The sequence below is a fragment of the Myotis yumanensis genome, unplaced genomic scaffold (assembly GCF_028538775.1).
Source record: "Myotis yumanensis isolate MYYU_CA2020_CCGP unplaced genomic scaffold, mMyoYum1.0.hap1 SCAF_1, whole genome shotgun sequence".
NCBI classification, from domain to species: Eukaryota; Metazoa; Chordata; class Mammalia; order Chiroptera; family Vespertilionidae; genus Myotis; species Myotis yumanensis.
The window spans coordinates 120643824-120661733 of NW_027223752.1; the positions used below are offsets into that span (position 1 = coordinate 120643824).

At 37.9% G+C, this 17910-nt stretch overlaps 2 protein-coding genes across 4 annotated transcripts in view; one reads left to right on the plus strand and one right to left on the minus strand.

The window, feature by feature from the left end:
• The window catches only part of KLHDC1 (kelch domain containing 1), a 114456-nt gene extending 111096 nt beyond the window's left edge, over positions 1-3360 (minus strand). Inside the window, exon 1 of the mRNA XM_070431470.1 lies at positions 3338-3360. Coding sequence (XP_070287571.1) covers positions 3338-3354 — 17 coding nt within the window. The 5' untranslated portion in view covers positions 3355-3360. The remainder of the gene's footprint in view (positions 1-3337) is intronic.
• Positions 1-15848, plus strand: part of POLE2 (DNA polymerase epsilon 2, accessory subunit) — a 44352-nt gene extending 28504 nt beyond the window's left edge. For all 3 annotated transcript variants that reach the window (XM_070431424.1, XM_070431442.1, XM_070431434.1), the window contains 9 exons: positions 2173-2349; positions 2902-2991; positions 3153-3207; positions 4216-4275; positions 4362-4439; positions 8613-8721; positions 9535-9711; positions 11699-11766; positions 15771-15848. In XM_070431424.1, coding sequence (XP_070287525.1) covers positions 2173-2349; positions 2902-2991; positions 3153-3207; positions 4216-4275; positions 4362-4439; positions 8613-8721; positions 9535-9711; positions 11699-11766; positions 15771-15789 — 833 coding nt within the window. In that variant the 3' untranslated portion in view covers positions 15790-15848. The remainder of the gene's footprint in view (positions 1-2172; positions 2350-2901; positions 2992-3152; positions 3208-4215; positions 4276-4361; positions 4440-8612; positions 8722-9534; positions 9712-11698; positions 11767-15770) is intronic.
• Positions 15849-17910: the final 2062 nt, after the last annotated feature.

The window sequence follows — 17910 nt, forward strand, 5'->3', positions numbered from 1 at the left end:
TTTCTTTCCCCTTTGAGATGTTAAAACACATTTTGAGTTAGTTCCAGTGTTTACAAATAGATTTCTCATAAAAGTCTAGATTTCTGAGTTCTCTTGAACCATCAGATCTGAGAACATGGTGCCTGAATTCTCACCTAGCAACAGCCCTATTGCAGGTTATATGTGTGCACCCTAGCTCGTTCCTAGTCAGCCTCAGCTGGCGGCTACTTTGATATCTGTGTTTCCTCCTTGAAGCCTTGCCAGCATTTGAGTTTGCTACCTCTGGGGGAATTAAAGTTGCATTCTAACTTTAGAATCTATTGTAATGGTAAAGATTTAAAGGAGTGTGAGGATTAAGATTTTAGTTCTACATACCTGTATCAATTCAGGTGCAGAGGCCATGTCTCCGGGCTAGGAGTCACTGGCAGGGCAGCCTTTGCAGTGCAGCCCCTCTGCCTTTGAAGTCATTTGGGGACCATGCTGGTCACACTAAGGAGAACACAAGCCCTCATCAAGCCAGCTCTCTTTTAAGTGAATGTTTTTAATGCTAGTTTGTGGCTTTTTACAACCTGGTAGGGTTTCCTTGAAATACATTTCAATCAGAATTGCTGTCTTGGTGTTTTAGTTTCATACAAGCTTCAAAATTACTACTTGAGAATGAGAGGTGTAATTAAGGAAGCTGGCCATGAGAATTACCATTTGTATCCATTTAGCAAAGAGATTATCATTGTAATGTCTCAAATAATATTCCATTTAAATTATGCCATTTTTTCCTAAATTGAACTGATCTCTGTGTTTAGTACACCAAAGACTAGTATGAGTTGTCACAAAGTACATTAAAATGAAATAATCATTTTATTCCTCTTAGGATTATAAATTACTTTTCTCTTTAAACACCTTCCAAATAAAACTCTGGTGGTAGTCAGTGGATTCAGCAACAGTTATTTTATTAAGTATTTTTTTATGTGCAAATAAGCACAATAATGGTCCTGTCCCAAAAGGATTTATATTAACCTAATGCCTTCCCACCATTGCACAGTATATCATATAGGTTTGTTATCCTAGAATTTCTAGAATATTTCTTTCTTTTCAAATTTGACAACTTAGGATAATATGTACTGTCAGGCCTTCCTCTTGATCCTGTACTTGCACCTTAAATTTCATGAACCATGGACAGATGATGTTAGTAAGTCTTGTCTGAGCTTTAATTTCTGAAGAATCAGTTTAATAGGTATTTCTTTCTGTGATGCTCTGGCTTATGCTTGGGTATATATTAAATTGAAGTCAGCATACAATTGTATCAACTTACTGCATTCCTCTGATAACTGCTAGATTGTAACTGTAAGGTCATACCTTTGAAAATGCCAAGTATAATTGGTGGCAACAGTAACAGCTACCATGTCTGAGTGCTCACAGTGTACTAAGGGCTAGCTAGTTCTAGTATACCTCCAAATTTTCACAATTCTGGAATGTAGGCTAGCCTTTGTAGATATTCTTACCCCTTAGGACAAATTAGAAGTAAAATTGTTTGGTCAAATAATTAGTACTCTTTTTGAGCACTTTGATTAGATATTGTTCAAATTGAGTACCCATTTTTCTTTCAACTACATGGGAAATTATGATTTATTTTAGTATTTGCTTTAGTTTTAAAAGGCACAGGTATAGCCTATTATGAATTTTATTTACTGCTTCTGTATTAGTTTCTTTCTCATTTTAGAACATTTAAGTAAACTTGTTTGCTACAGATAATACATTTTCATGGTACTATATACAATAATGGGAGGAAAAACCTCATTAGATAGAAAGAAGTTTAATTTGTAAAATTATAAAAATACCAAAGGCCTGGTGCACGAAATTTAGTGCACTGGGGGAAAGTCCCTCAGCCCGGCCTGCGCCCTCTTGCAGTCTGGGACCCCTTGCTCCTTACCGCCTGCCTGCAGCGGAGGCAGGAGAGGCTCCCACCACCGCCAGGGCACTCACCAGCTGTGAGCCCAGCTTCTGGCTGAGCAGTGCTCCCCCTGTGGGAGTGCACTGACCACCAGGGGGCAGCTCCTGCATTGAGCTTCTGCCCCCTGGTGGTCAGTGCATGTCATAGTGGCCGGTCCTTTCACCATTCAGTCTATTTGCATATTAGCGTTTTATTATATAGGATCTTCCAGAGATTATTGAAGATAATAATTGTGTTATAATTACCTAGGGCATACTATGGAAATATTAACTTTTTTGGAGGGCCTTCTAATACATCTGTAAAGACTTCTGCAAAACTAAAACAACTAGAAGATGAGAATAAAGATGCCATGTTTGTGTTTATATCTGATGTTTGGTTAGACCAAGCAGAGGTGTTGGAAAAACTTCACACCATGTTTTCTGGTAGGTTTCATTTTTTTATTATTATTATTCTTTTTTGAACTATTATCAGGGGTCATGTTTTAAAACTAAATGCTTAAAAAAATACATTTTTTAAGTAGTTTATTTAAAAAAAAACACGTTGAGTCAGCAGTGAGATATTTTAAGTGGGTTCATCTTAAAGGCTCACATTTTTACATTTGAAAAATAACTGTGTGTGTGTGTGTGTGTGTGTGTGTGTGTGTGTGTATTCATGGTACATAAGAATTAGTCCTAAGTATAGTATAAGAGTGAACAAGAGCTTGGACTTGGGGTCTGACATAAATTGCAGCCTAATACCTTGGGCAGATTACTTAATTTCTCTTCAGCTTCTAGAGATGTCAGGAGGATATTAATCAACCCATTGCAGGGCCTGGCATATAATAAGTGCTCACTGGACCTACTATTACTATTACCATTACTTTTAAATAATAAGTTATTAAAATATTGTTTTTATTATTAACAACCCATGGCTAAAGGCTTTTAAACCTGACTTCTAGATTAGAAAAATAATGATATTTATTCTCATATTTTTAGGTTATTCACCAGCACCTCCAACCTGCTTTATTCTGTGTGGCAATTTTTCATCTGCACCATATGGAAAAAACCAAGTTCAAGCTTTGAAAGGTATTAAGGGTCTATTGAATAAATGTTTCTATATTTATATAAACTAACAAAAGATTACATTTTAATTTTATTCAAAGGATACAGGGCTCTAACTAATGAAACAATTTGATTCTTATGTGCATTATGTATAAATTAAATTTAATATCCCTTTAAAATTTTAGATTCCCTAAAAACTTTGGCAGACATAATATGCGAATATCCCAATATTCACCAAAGGTAATGATTTCTACTGCTATATTTTTTATTTAAACAATTTTATTTTGCCAAAACCAGTTTGGCTCTGTGGATAGAGCGTCGGCCTGCGGACTGAAGGGTCCCGGGTTCGATTCCGGTCAAGGGCATGTACCTGGGTTGCGGGCACATCCCCAGTGGGAGATGTGCAGGAGGCAGCTGATCGATGTTTCTCTCTCATCGATGTTTCTAACTCTCTATCTCTCTCCCTTCCTCTCTGTAAAAAATCAATAAAATATATTTAAAAAAAAATTTTATTTTTAAAAAATGAATCTTATGTTTGATATCAGTGATTATTAAGAAGTGAATAGAAGAAAAAGTTGAGGAAATTAGTACAGCTAAGAGATAAATTATCCTCACATTATGATAATGTGTGTTATACTATACTGGAGACTTGTAGTTCAAAGTATTAAAAGTGTGAGTGACAATTTCAACCATGTTTTGAATTTCTTGGTGATATTACTCTACGTCAGGGGTGAGGAACTTCTAGCCCGGAAGCCATATCATTTGGCCCTGCCAAGGCAACCGCAGGTGGGTCTTGAAATTCAATAAATCTAGGAGCTTTTTTCATAGCAACATAATTTTTAAGCTGATAATTTTGTATGGTTCTTGAATGATGTTATAAATATCCAAATGGCCCTTGGTAGAAAAAAGGTCCCCCACCCTGCTCTAAGTATAGAGCTTCATTCTTCAATAGGATAGTCACTGGCCACATGTGTCTCTTTAAATTAAATTATTTAAAGTTAAATAAAATCTAAAATTTAGTTGCACTAGCCACAGGTCACGCACTCAGTTATTGGACAGTGCAGCTATGTCATTGCAAAAGGTCTACTGGTAATGTTGGTCTGGAGACTCTTAGTAGTTCATTTATTAAAATGCATGTAATTTTTAAATCTCTTAAATTTATTACTTAATTAAAGGCAATAACTTGTTTTTAGAAAATTGGATTGGTTTGCAATTTTTTAAAATGAATTATGTTGAATTTTGCTACAGTAGTCGTTTTGTGTTTGTACCTGGTCCAGAGGATCCTGGATTTGGTTCCATCTTACCAAGGTAAGTTTTATTCAGATTTTGTGACAGTAAAGAAAATTTTATAAAGTTTAAAAATATACACTGTTTCACATAAATTGTTTTTATAGGCCACCACTTGCTGAAAGCATTACTAATGAATTCAGGCAAAGAGTGCCATTTTCAGTTTTTACTACTAATCCTTGCAGGTAAATATTAAAATTTTGTGTGGTTTTTTTTTTTTTTCCTTTCATTTAAAAATTCTTATAATGTGTCTCTGAAGTGTGACTATTATGAGATAAATATAAAATTTCACTTTATGTTTCTCATAACTTTGAAAATATTTTAACTATATTTAAATAATTCACTAATAATGAATTTAGAAGTTTGATTAATGGAGTTTTTTTTTAAATTAAATCTTTATTGTTCAGATTATTACATTTGTTCCTCTTTTTTTCCCCCCATAACTCCCCTCCTTCCAGCTCCCACCCCACCCTCTGCCCTCACTCCCCACCCTCTGTCCTCATCCATAGGTGCACGATTTTTGTCCAGTCCCTTCCCGAATCTCCCACACCCCTTCCCCCCCGAAGAATAGTCAGTCCATTCCCTTTCTATGTCCCTGATTCTATTATAATCAACAGTTCATTCTGTTCCTCAGATTATTTATTCACTTGATTCTTAGATTTATTTGTTGATAGATGCATATTTGTTGTTCATAATTTGTATCTTTACCTTTTTCTTTTCTTCCTCTTCTTAAAGGATACCTTTCAACATTTCATATAATACTGGTTTGGTGGTGATGAACTCCTTTAGCTTTTCCTTATCTGTGAAGCTCTTTATCTGACCTTCAATTCTGAATGATAGCTTTGCTGGATAAAGTAATCTTGGTTGTAGGTTCTTGGCATTCATCACTTTGAATATTTCTTGCCACTCCCTTCTGGCCTGCAAAGTTTCTGTTGAGAAATCAGCTGACAGTCGTATGGGTACTCCCTTGTAGGTAACTGACTGTCTTTCTCTTGCTGCTTTTAAGATTCTCTCTTTGTCTTTTGCTCTTGGCATTTTAATTATGATGTGTCTTGGTGTGGTCCTCTTTGGATTCCTTTTGTTTGGGGTTCTCCGCGCTTCCTGGACCTGTAAGTCTATTTCTTTCACCAGGTGGGGGAAGTTTTCTGTCATTATTTCTTCAAATATGTTTTCAATATCTTGCTGTCTCTCATCTTCTGGTACCCCTATAATTCTGATGTTGGTACGTTTGAAGCTGTCCCAGAGGCTCCTTACACTATCTTCGTATTTTTGGGTTCTTTTTTCATTTTGCTTTTCTGGTTGGGTGTTTTTTGCTTCTTCACATTTCAAATCTTTGACTTGATTCTTGCGCTCCTCTGGTCTGCTGTTGGGAGTCTGTATAATATTCTTTTTTTTTTTTTTTCATAGGTTATCATTTTATTTTATTTTTTTTTATCTTTTTTATTTATTTTATTTTATTTTATTTTTTTATTGCTTAAAGCATTACAAAGGGTATTACATATGTGTCCTCCCCCCCCCCCCCCCCCCCCCCCGCCCTTGACAATACCCCGGCTTCCCCTAGCCCCCAGTGTCTTATGTCCATTGGTTATGCTCATATGCATGCATACAAGCCCTTCAGTTGATCTCTTAACCCCCTCCCTCCTGCCCCCCTGTATAATATTCTTTATTTCAGTCCATGGATGCTTAATTTCTAGTTGGTTCTTTATCACAACATCGAGGGTCTCATTAGATTTCTTGTAGATCTCAATAAGTTTATCGGCGGCTTCTAGACAGTTCTTGAGAGACTTTAAAAGTGTGGTTCTGAACTCAATATCCTCCCTTGATAGTTTTGTCCTGTTTCTTTGTCTCCGCATTTTTTGCGCTTTCTTGGTGCACCCCCTAATGGTCTTTGTGCGCAGTCTTGTTGTAGTTAAGCCTTGTTGTTGTAGTTAATACTAGAGGGATTTGACCTCCAGGCCGACTGGCTGTGAGAATCAGCTGTGTCTGCAGTGGGAAAACTTCTGTCCTCTGGAGAGGTGCTAATCTAGCCTTTGCCTGAGGCTATCCGGCAAATGGCTCTGTGCAGGGCTTGGGTGGGGTGGGTCGCACGGGCTCAACAGGGCGGGCGGAGGGAGCAGTTATGGCTCCTCTCAGTCCTGTTCCCAGAGGCTCTGCTTCTCAGAACCCCAGCAACCGCTGCAAACCTCGGAGAGAAAGCTGCCCTCACGTTCCGACCGATGCCAGACAATCCCGCTTCTCCCGTTTGAGTCTGAGTCCCTAGAGACTCGCCCGGATCTGGAGCTCAGAGTCTGAGACTCCCTTCCGATTGAAAACGACAACCGCACCCTCAGCCACCAGCCCGCTCCACGCGCACCCCCGTACCTTTGTATTTTCCACACTGCGCCTCCTCTGAGCCTCGGTATGCTGTTCTCTTTCCTTCTAGTTGAAGAATCTCTCCTCAGCCAGCCTTTCTGTGGTTCTGTGTGATGTCCGTTCCGTCTTTTAGTTGTATTTTAAAGTGGTTGTTCGAGGCAGCAAACTCCGGTGTTTACCTATGCCGCCATCTTGGTTTCTCCTAATGGAGTTTTTTTTTTTTTTAATATTTTTTTATTGATTTCAGAGAGGAAGGGAGAGGGAAAGAGAGATAGAAACATCAATGATGAGAGGGAATCATTGATCAGCTGCCTCGAGTCTACATGTGCCCTAACTGGGAATCAAATTGTGACCTCCTAGTTCATAGGTCGATACTCAACCACTCAGTCACCTCAGCCTGGAGATTTTAAAATAGATATTCTCATTACATACACATCCTTTTAAAAAAGTGACAATGGAAGAATGAAAAGATTACAAGTTTACTATTTGTGCCACTTACTGTGATCATTGGCTCTTCTGAGTGCATACCCTCAGTCCTTGGTTCTCTTCTTTTCTGCCCACATTCACTCCTGCTGTGACCTTATCTATCCCCATGGCTTTAAATACCTATGTTTTGACAACTCCCACATTTATATATCCAGCTCAAACCTCCCAAACTTCAGCCTCACATATGCTGTTGCCTACTCATCATTTTCCCTTGGATGTCTAATAAACAACTCCAGACTGAACCTCTGATCTTCTTCCTCCCCTGTCAGGTCCCCGCCTGTTCTGTAGCCTTCCTCATCAGAGTTCATGGGACCTTTATCCTTTCAGTTGCTCAGGCCCAAAACTTTGGGTTTCTCTCACATGCAGTTTTACAGGTGGTCCTTCAACCTTTTTAAGGAAGGCTTCAAAATATACCCAGTATTGGCTGCCTCTCTACAGCTTCATGCTTGTGACCCTCTGTCATCTGCTAGCCGGGGTTACTGTAATAGCCTTCTGGTTGGTCTCTAGCTTCTACCCCTACCCTTCTGTAGTCTATTCTTAACACTATGTCAGAGGATCCTTTAAAATGTAAGGCCCCTTACTGATCCTAAAAGATGGGACACCTCATGTCATACAGTAACAGCCAATATCCTTGCGATGGTAGTCAGGCCCTGTATGATATGCCTCTGATTTCCTCTCCTACTTTTCCTCCTCATTTATTCTGGTCATTACAGCTTTTTTTTTTTTCTTTTTTTTTTCTGTTCATCAGATGTGCCAAGCATGCTACATCTTAAAGCATCTGTTATACCTGTTCCATCTACCTGCCATGTTCTTCCTCTATCTGCCTCTCTCACTTCTTCAAGTCTGTGCTCAAATCAAACTGCATTATGAGCCTACCTGTTCTGATCCTCTTCTTTCATACTCCAGCCTTCTAGACCTCTCTCCCCACAAATGTTCCACTTGACCTTTTTCTTTTTCCCATGCATGTAATCATCTTCCAACATACTGTATAATTATCATGTTTATTGTTTTTTTCTCTGATCACCCTCTTCTCATTAGAATGTGAACTCCATGAGGACTGGGATCCTTTTGTTTTGTTCACTCATTCCTAGAATAGTTCAGTACACATATTAAGAGCTCAATAAATTACTGTCTAATGAATGGACAAATAGATAAATTCTAATTGAATTTTTGCTGTGGTAAACAATGGAAAGTGGGAATGATTTTGTATTATAAAACCATTTGCCTGCCCAAACCGGTTTGGCTCAGTGGATAGAGCGTTGGCCTGCGGACTGAAAGGTCCCAGGTTCGATTCTGGTCAAGGGCATGTACGTTGGTTGCGGGCACATCCCCAGTAGGAGATGTGCAGGAGGCAGCTGATTGATGTTTCTCTCTCATCAATGTTTCTTACTCTCTATCCCTCTCCCTTCCTCTCTGTAAAAAGCCAATAAAATATATTTTTTTAAAAAACCCATTTGCCTTTTAAATTACCTCATATTTTTTTCTGATGAAGTCAAATTCAACTACTATTTTTATTTCAGAATTCAGTATTGTACACAAGAAATTATTGTCTTTCGTGAAGACTTAGTGAATAAAATGTGCAGAAACTGTGTCCGTTTTCCTAGTAGCAATTTGGATATTCCTAATCATGTAAGTTCACAGTCTTCTTTATAAAACTATTACATGTTGCGTCACATAAAATTTTGTTAAGCCACTTGATAATTTACCCTCTAATGTTTATATAAATTATGGTTATAATCTGAACATACTTTTGTCAGTAAGTTAATATTTGTTAGTAATCAGTGTTTCTCAACTTTCTCACTGAAATATCTCCTAATGGATGGAGGAAAACCCAGAAGCAGCAGGAAATTTCATTGAATCTTCCTTGTTTTGTCCTAAAACTCATAAATCTTACATTGTACTTCAAAATATATGTATATGTGTTTTAATAAAATGTTCATGTTTACTAAGTATTTCCTGTGATATCACAGAAGGATGTGTAGGGCTTATCTTGTAGCTTCAAGGTTCCGTGATACATGTACCCCCTTTTCAGAAGTTATGAAAATAGATCATACAGAGCATTTTCTATATTTATTTTATAATAGCTAAAGCTTATATAGGCTAAATATCTATTCTTGGCATTGCTCAAGCTATGAATTATTTTTAGTTGAACAGAATTACTAAATGAGTTTATTATAAAGTATACTAGTAAGTACAGTTGCTCCAATTTGACTATTGGGGGATTGGATTTTATAGTAAATTATATTAAATGAAAACTCAAAAATTTTTCCTAAACTATAGAATAGTCAATCTCATTTCATCTCTGTGTTTCCCATAGCTCTGTAATTCAGAGTTCTAATTGTTTCTCAAATTTTCTAATTCTTTTTGGTAACTAATTTGAAATTGTTGGTTGTTTTAACTTTTACAAATGAACTAAAGTTTGTTTTGTATCATTGTTTTTAGTTTGTGAAGACTATCTTATCCCAAGGACACCTGACTCCTCTACCCCTCTATGTCTGCCCAGTGTACTGGGCATATGACTATGCTTTGAGAGTGTACCCTTTGCCTGATCTACTTGTCATCGCAGACAAATATGATCCTTTCACTTTGACCAATACTGAATGCCTCTGCATAAACCCAGTAAGAATGTAGTTAACATTATATAGTCATAGTTTGTCAAGATTAGAGTGTTATTTCTTTAAATTTAAAATGTGTATTTAAAAATATTACTGTTAGAGTAAAAATATACTATTAATGAAACACTGAATTAGTTTGGTATATACTGAAAGTTCTTGAACCTTCAGTATTGCATGTGACTGTAAAGTAATGTGATTTTTTCTAAAATATATATATATATATATATATATATATATATATATACCAAAGCTTATAAATCCAAATGAATATTTTCTCTTCAAAGTAACTTACCTTGGGATTCCTTTCAGGGAATTGCTTTCAAAGTCTGTATCCATTCTCTTTAAACATATAAATGGTACTTACCCTTTGAGGAGGATTTTGATTTTTAGAAGTTGCCCAAGTCCCCAAAATCTAAACCTGATAAATGTGGAAGTTCTTATTGAGACACATTTTATTACTTCATTTTTTATGCAGAACCTTGAAATTGCTTCAGAATCTTGAAGTTGCTTCAGAATTTCGGCAGAAGTATGATTGACTTTAAATTTAGGGAATACAGACTGCATAAACATTGTGGTTGATATCAAAATGTCTCCACTAGAGGCTTTATGCTCTGTATGCTTCCTTCATTCTGGTGAATTTTATACCTTAATACAGTGGTTTTCAACCTTCCTAATGCCGCGACCCTTTAATACAGTTCCTCATGTTGTGGTGATCCCCAATTTCATTGTTACAAATTGAACATAATTAAAGCACAGTGATTAATCACAAAAACAATATGTAATTATATATGTGTTTTCCGATGGTCTTAGGCGACCCCTGTGAAAGGGTCGTTCGACCCCCAAAGGGGTTGCGACCCACAGGTTGAGAACCGCTGCCTTAATACTTTTCGTTTCATTTAGGTCATTACTAGAAACATCGCGCCTTCCTATTGGTTACTGCTTCCTCAAACACACACTTACTGTGTCCGCCTCCCAGGGCGTCTCATCACAGAACTGTTGACATTTTGAACCAAGTCTTTGTTGTGGAGCTCTGTCCTGTGCACTGTAGGGTATTTAGCAGGATCCCTGATTCAATCCACTAGATGCAAGTAGCAGCCCCCAATTTATAACAATCAAAAATGTCTGAGGATATTCGACAAATGTGCCCTGGGGGGGCAAAATTGTCCATGGTTGAAAACTACTCTAAGGATGAGCATAATCAACTGATTTTATTTTATTGTTTGAAATTTGTGGCCTGAGTTTTGTAGATTATTCACAATTTAATATTCTTTAACAGAGGCTATATCCTTATTTAAATCGAATAGTTTGGGTATTCTCATAATTAATGCTTTATTTGAAAATGCCTTATTTCTGAATTTTTCCACCTTTTCATCCTGTAGGTATATAAACCACTTTCTACCATAATTACATCTTTTTTACCTTATTTATACCTTTTGGGTCCAAAACTTGCCTTTGACATTGCTTCATCCCTTCTTAATACTTATGTACATTAATGAATGCCTGCAATTGGCATGGCAATGGGCCACAGACACAAAGACTGAAAGGACAGAGTCTCTACCCTAGTTTAGTAGTGGACAGACATCTGTATGTGTGTTCAGTTGCTTTGAGGGCATGTTGAAGGGCCATGAAACCCAGATTTTCACTGGGGAGAGGGATAGGAAAAATTTCTTAAAGATTCTGGGTCTTATATGCATCTTTAACATCACACAGTACTGTTTAGTCCTTATACTAAGTAGAGCCACTCCTACTTATATTTCCAGTCACACCTGTTAGCATAAGATGGTCTAGCCAACTTGAAAGATGTTTGCTTTAAGTGTAGATATTTTATAGTAATATCTTCTCTCCGTGTAAAGATCAAGCAAAAATCTGTCACATCACTTTATAGTCACATCTTATAACTTTTAAAGTCATGATGACCAGGAATTTGATTTTAAAAACAGGAATTTTTCTATAAATGAGTATTCATTTACAGACATTTTTCCCCCCCAAAGGGCTCTTTTCCAAGAAGTGGATTTTCATTCAAAGTTTTTTATCCTTCCAACAAGACAGTAGAAGATAGGTAAGTGTGCCCACAGAAACTGGCAGAACAAGCTGTTTCTTAGTGCTATATTGCTAAAGACCAAACGTTCTGTAGGTGTGTTGAGGTTTTTAAAAATGTCTGCAGTGACCTATTGGAAATGTTCTAGGCTGAAGTTATTGTGGTCAGGCTGTGTGACATAGAATATTATGTATTTGATGGCATGTTTGTGATGATATAGATCAAGCATTGTTTTCTCAGGGAAATCTTGGACCAGCTATGGAGATGGGCTAGTTTTCTCACAGTCTGAGTTCTAATAATATTCATATTATTCTGAGAGCACAGTCCTGCCCTCCACATGGTTGAGTCTCAAAACCTAGGTAATCTGTCTTAAATTGGCAGCAAAGAATTTGGAAGGAGCTGGGTGCAAGTGTGGTGATGGGCAGGGGTTGGAGTTGGGGGAAGGTCTTTTTTTAAATATATTTTTGATTTCAGAGAGAGGGAGAGAGATTGAAACATCAATGATGAGAAAGAATCATTGATTGGCTGCCTTTTGCATGCCCCCACTGGGGATCGAACCCGAAACCCAGGCATATGCCCTTGACCAGAATCGAATCTGGGACCGCCGCCCGCCCCCACCCCACCGCCCCCGTTCCGCAGGCCGATGCTCTATCCACTGAGCCAAACCGGCTAGGGCTGGGGGAAGGTCTTGAGGTAAAAAAGAGAATAATCACCTGGTGGGTAGTGGTTTTCCAAGGGTGATCTATAGATCACCTGCATCAGAGTCCTTGAGGATCCTTGTTAAAAATATATTGCCCTAGCTGGTTTGGCTCAGTGGATAGAGAGTTGGCCTGTGGACTGAAGAGTCTCAGGTTCGATTCTGGTCAAGGGCACATGCCTGGCTTGCAGGTCAGTCCCCAGTAGGTGGCGTGCAGGAGGCAGCCAATCAGTGATTCTCTCTCATTGATGTTTTCATCGTTCTGTCCTTCTCCCTTCCTCTCTGAAATCAATAAAAACATTTAAAAGAAAAAAAAAGTTAAGTTCTGGGATCCCATCCCACATTTAGCAAATGGCTTGCTCTGTAGTTATAGGGCCCATAAATATGCATTTTGATGCTATGTCCCTTGTCAGGCATCCTAACATGTAATGTCAGTTAATCAAACATTTTTTGAAAAAACTCCACTTCCTGTTAAGAGCAAATAACCAGCCCTGGCTGGAGGTTTGACTGCTGATCAGGGCACATACCTAGGTTGCAGGTTTGATCACCCACTGGTTGGGGTGTGTACAGGGAGGTAGCCAATCGATGTTTTTTTTGTTTGTTTTCTCTCTCTTTCTCTCTCTCTCTCTCTCTCTCTCCCCTTTCTTTCTCTCTTCCTTTCATTCTAAGATCAATGAGAAACATATTCTCAGGTGAGGATTAAAAAATATAAAGGAACAAATAACCAAATAACTGTCCTCTAGTTTCTTATTAGAGAATATAATTTTGAACACACAGTTCAATTGTAATTTTTGCAATTAACAAATATATTCAAATTAAAATTAATACGATGTCATGATACAAATTCAAACAATGCTTAAAAGTATAAAACTGAAAAAAAAAATAGCTCTGTAATACCTCTGCTTTCTAACCCTGAACCCATGATTAACAGTTTCTTGTATATATTTCTTTAAAAAAAATTTGTGCATTGTTCTTTCTGCTCAATACTTATGGATGATTGAAGTCCATTCAGTTTATGAGATATTATAAGTTTTATTCTTGGATTCATTCATTTGACATATATATGACTAGAGGCCCAGTACACGAAATTCATGCACTGGTAGGGTCCCTAGCGGTTGCTGGTCGGGGCCTCCCTCCCTTCCCTGGCCACCTGCCAGCGCCAGGGCCTCCCTGCCTTCCCCTGGCCAGCCCGCCCCCTGGTCCAACTCCCAGAAGAACTCCAGTCGAGGGGACAATTTGCATACCACACTTTTATTATATAGGATTCTTAATATATTCCAAGCATTGCTTAGTTTTTGGAATATGACCAGATACTTGAATAAAGGTTTTTAATCCATAAGCCTGACATGTGTTAGACTTTACCTAGCCCACATTGAATCCTAGCTGGTTTGGTTCAGTGGATAGAGTGTCAGCCTGCGGACCAAAGAGTTCTGGGTTCGATTCAGGTCAAGGGCACATACCTCAGTTGCAGACTCCACCTTGGCTTGAGCCCTGGTTGGAGCATGTGCAGGAGGCAACTAATCGATATGTTTCTCTTACATCAATATTTCTGTCTTTCCTCTCCTCTCTCTTTCACTCTCTCTGAAAACCAATAGAAAAATATTGAGTGAGGATTTAAAAAAAAATTTTTTTTAAAGAATTGATATGGTTGCTTTTAGGTAAGGGAACCAATCTTCTGAAGTCTCACCACTTTCTGTTGTCAACACCTGGATGCCCCCGAGGGCATTTGATTTTGTGACCTCAGGATTAAGTCACCTCTGAGGGTTGTCTACCTGGTGCATATTTTGCCCACCTTCCTATTGACTTTTACTGAACTGAGATTTGGTATAAAACTTATCCTCCTATGAGAACTAGTCCTGGGAACTTTCTTTAAACAGGTCTCAGAACAAGAGAATCTGTCTGTCCCAAGCAAAAGTTGGGTGTAGCCCTGGCTTCATCTTTTCTGACCTGTATTTTCACCTTACCTGAGTTTCCTCATTTTCTTACTTTTATCTTTTTACTAGAGGCCCGATGCACAAAATTTGTGCAAGGGCTTGGCTCTTGCAGCTAAGGCTTCGTCCGGAAGGTTATCTGGTCAAATTAGCATATTACGCTTTTATTATTATAGATTATATCTGTCTACAAACCATTTACTGTGTTTCAATGAGTTGGGATGTAAGCAAATTACCCACAATGGGAGATTAACTGATTTATTATGATAGCACAAGAAACTTCAGTTATGTTTCTTGTAATGTTCCCTGATTTCCATATAGAATTGTTTTGTGTTCTAAGCTCTTCGTACAGATTTCTGTGGTAGTTCTTAACAGTGTAGTATAAGTCACTTATGTGCCTATCCCTCTTTAAAATTTCTAGCACAGTAGTACTTGACTTGCATTTTGTTGAGATAAAATAGTTGGTTCCTTTATCTTCTGTGGACTCAGATGCTGAAAATCTTGGCATAATATCTAAACTATAATTAGTATAAATAATTTGAGGAATCTTTTCAGTGCTGGATCAAACAGATGCATGTTTATTTTTGAGAGAATGAAAAATTTTCAAGATATAGTGGAATAATTTGGTCTTCCTGCTATTTAGCTTCTCCTCAGAATTAATCTTTTGTTAGAATATTTGTGAAATCATATTGTAGAGTTAGCATCAAAATGTAGTGAAAGTAGATAAGCTTAACCATTTCAATGAGTACTGTCAAATATAGTTGTTTTACTTTAAAATACAATATTGTTGATGTCGTAGAGAAATACTCTCACACTTGTTCAGAATAAAAAATGGTAAAAACTTTTATGGAGGGCAATCTGACAAGATTTCTTAAGACCTAACCTGCATATACCAGCAATTCCATTTCTAGGAATTTGTCCTACAGATTATACTTGGGCATATGCATAAAAAAAGGTACAACCGTTTTTTATGTAGTTTTTAGACTAGCAAAACAAACATTTAAATACATACCCATTTAAATGTATATGCTTATTTAGAAGTTTCCTAACTTAGATTTTAAAGCATTCAAGGGATTAGTTTCAAAAATTATAAATATATTTACTAATTGAAAAAAGTATAGTGTTCATAGTATTCTACCACTTATGTGTTTTTATAGCACATACACCCCCATGCATATATATGATTAGATGATATTTATAAGGATATATTTTATAAGGCTATACAATTGCTTCTGGGAGCAGAAATAGTGTGAGAGACTGACATATTTTTCCAGCACCTTTTCAATTTGGAACAATATGAATGTTTTTTAATTTAATTAACAAAACCTAAATATTAAGACATGTACAATAACTAGATTTCTAAAATGTTTCATTTTATGAATATTTTCTATTTTCAGCAAACTTCAAGGTTTTTGAGATTCTTGAATACCATCGAAGAAACAAAACTCAATTTTCTGCTTAATTTTATATTTCATGTAACTTTGATATTAGGTTACAATAAAATTATGGTAAACTTTAGAATGTTTAAATTTATATTTTATGAGATTTTGATATTGTTATAATAAACATGATGGTATACTTTACAGGTTTTATAGGAAAAATATTTTCTAATCTTTTAAGAAAAATATGAAAATATGTATAAAGATGTAATCTAGTTATACATTTGTACCTAAAAACTGACCTTTTATTATTTCTATACTGGTTATACGCTAATGTTCATTTTAAGAAAAACAGATATTTAAGCATTTTTGAATCATTATTTTAGTTTAACTTAGGTTTTTATCACCATAAGAGTCCTTAGAGTATGTCTGACAATTTTGAAACTATTTAAATTCCAAGTCACAGAATTTATTCTAATGACTAGAGGCCCAGTGCATGAAAATTCATGCACTGGGGGGTGTCCCCCAGCCCGGCATGCCCCCTCTCACAGTCCAGGAGCTCTTGGGGGACGTTCTCCTCTGTGGGAGGTGACCAGGCCGATCAGGGGAAGGCACCACCCCATCACCCTGCTGCTGCTGCCACTGCCAGCCGCCGCAGCTGCTGGCCCTCAGCCCTTGCTTCTTAGTGCTGGCCCGGTCCCCCGCCCATTGGTGGGTGGGGGGCGATCTGGGGCCAGGCCGGCTGTGGGAGGGGCTGTGGGAGGTTGTGGCACAGCAGGTTGCACCCCGTCCAGCCTCTGTGGAGGTGTGGCGCCGGGACCGGGCTCGCTCCACTGCCTCTGTGGCTGCCTCTGCAGAAGGGGCGGCACTGGACAGGGACCATGCAGCCCCCTCTCCCACTGCCTCTCCTATGCCACCTCTGCAGACTGGGCCACAGCGCCGGCTTTCTTGCGCAGCACAGGCCTTCTCCCTCCTCCTGCATCACCACCTTCTCCCATGGCCTCTGCAAAAGGGACTGCGGTGCCGGACAGGCCCAGCGCCGCAGCCTCTCCCGTGCTGCCGGCCCTTAGCCCTTGTGGCTGCTGTGGCTTTGTCTGGAAGGACATCCAGAAGGATGTCTGGTCTAATTAGCATATTACCCTTTTATTAGTATGGATAGTTGAAAACCTTTGTTTCAGGATATTACTGTGATATTCATTGCATAATTATCTTTTGGCACTGGAAATTTAAAAACACAGTTCCCTTAGTTTTTACATTTAGAAGACATGTTTACTTTGAAGCAGCATGTTTTGCCATATATCGGCTGTAATCACTCAACACTATTCCCTTACTTTTAGTTTATGGTGTTACAACAATAGCCCAGAAATAAATCTGAATGACAGGAAGTTAGAGGACAAAGGGTGTTTCAAATTTAGAGTAACCTAAATATTATGAAGAGCCTGAAGATACTTTTCCTGGAAATGCACTTTTTGGGGAAAAGATAGTGATAAAAAAAACCAAAAATGACATTAAAGGGAAAATTCCTCAAGAAAATTTAATGTGAATGTGGTAAGTGAATCAGCAGTTAAGAATGAAGTGGTAATTTGAGATGTGGTTTGAGGATGGAAAATTCAGGGAGAATGTTAGAAGAGACCTGATATTAGAAAAATAAGATTTAACTTTAATTTCAAGTAGCCTAGAAAAATTGAAGTTAAAGTGAAATCAAGCCCTAGCCAGTTTGGCTCAGTGGACAGAGCATCAGCCTGTGGACTAAAAGGTCCCGGGTTTGATTCTGGTCAAGGGCAAGTACCTCGGTTGCAGGCTCTTCCCTGGCCTGGGCCCTGGTCAAGAAAAAATATCCTTGAGTGAGGAATTTTTTTAAAAAAAGTGAAATCAAGGCATAAGTTCAAAAGTTACTAATTTCTTGGGGAAAAGTTGTAATTTGGGCCTTGAAAGTGGTAGTGAAATAGACACAAGGTTGATGGTCCAGTTATGAGAACCACAGAACTAAATATGAAAGATGATGGGTAGAAAGTTATAAGTGTAAACTGGGTACAAGGTGTCCCCACATTAACTCATTCATTTGGCAGATAATTGCTTCCATATATAAAGATGAGCTATTTGAGACTTTTTCAGGAACACAGTTAATGGTAGAAAGATAGGGTGTATTTAGGAGTTA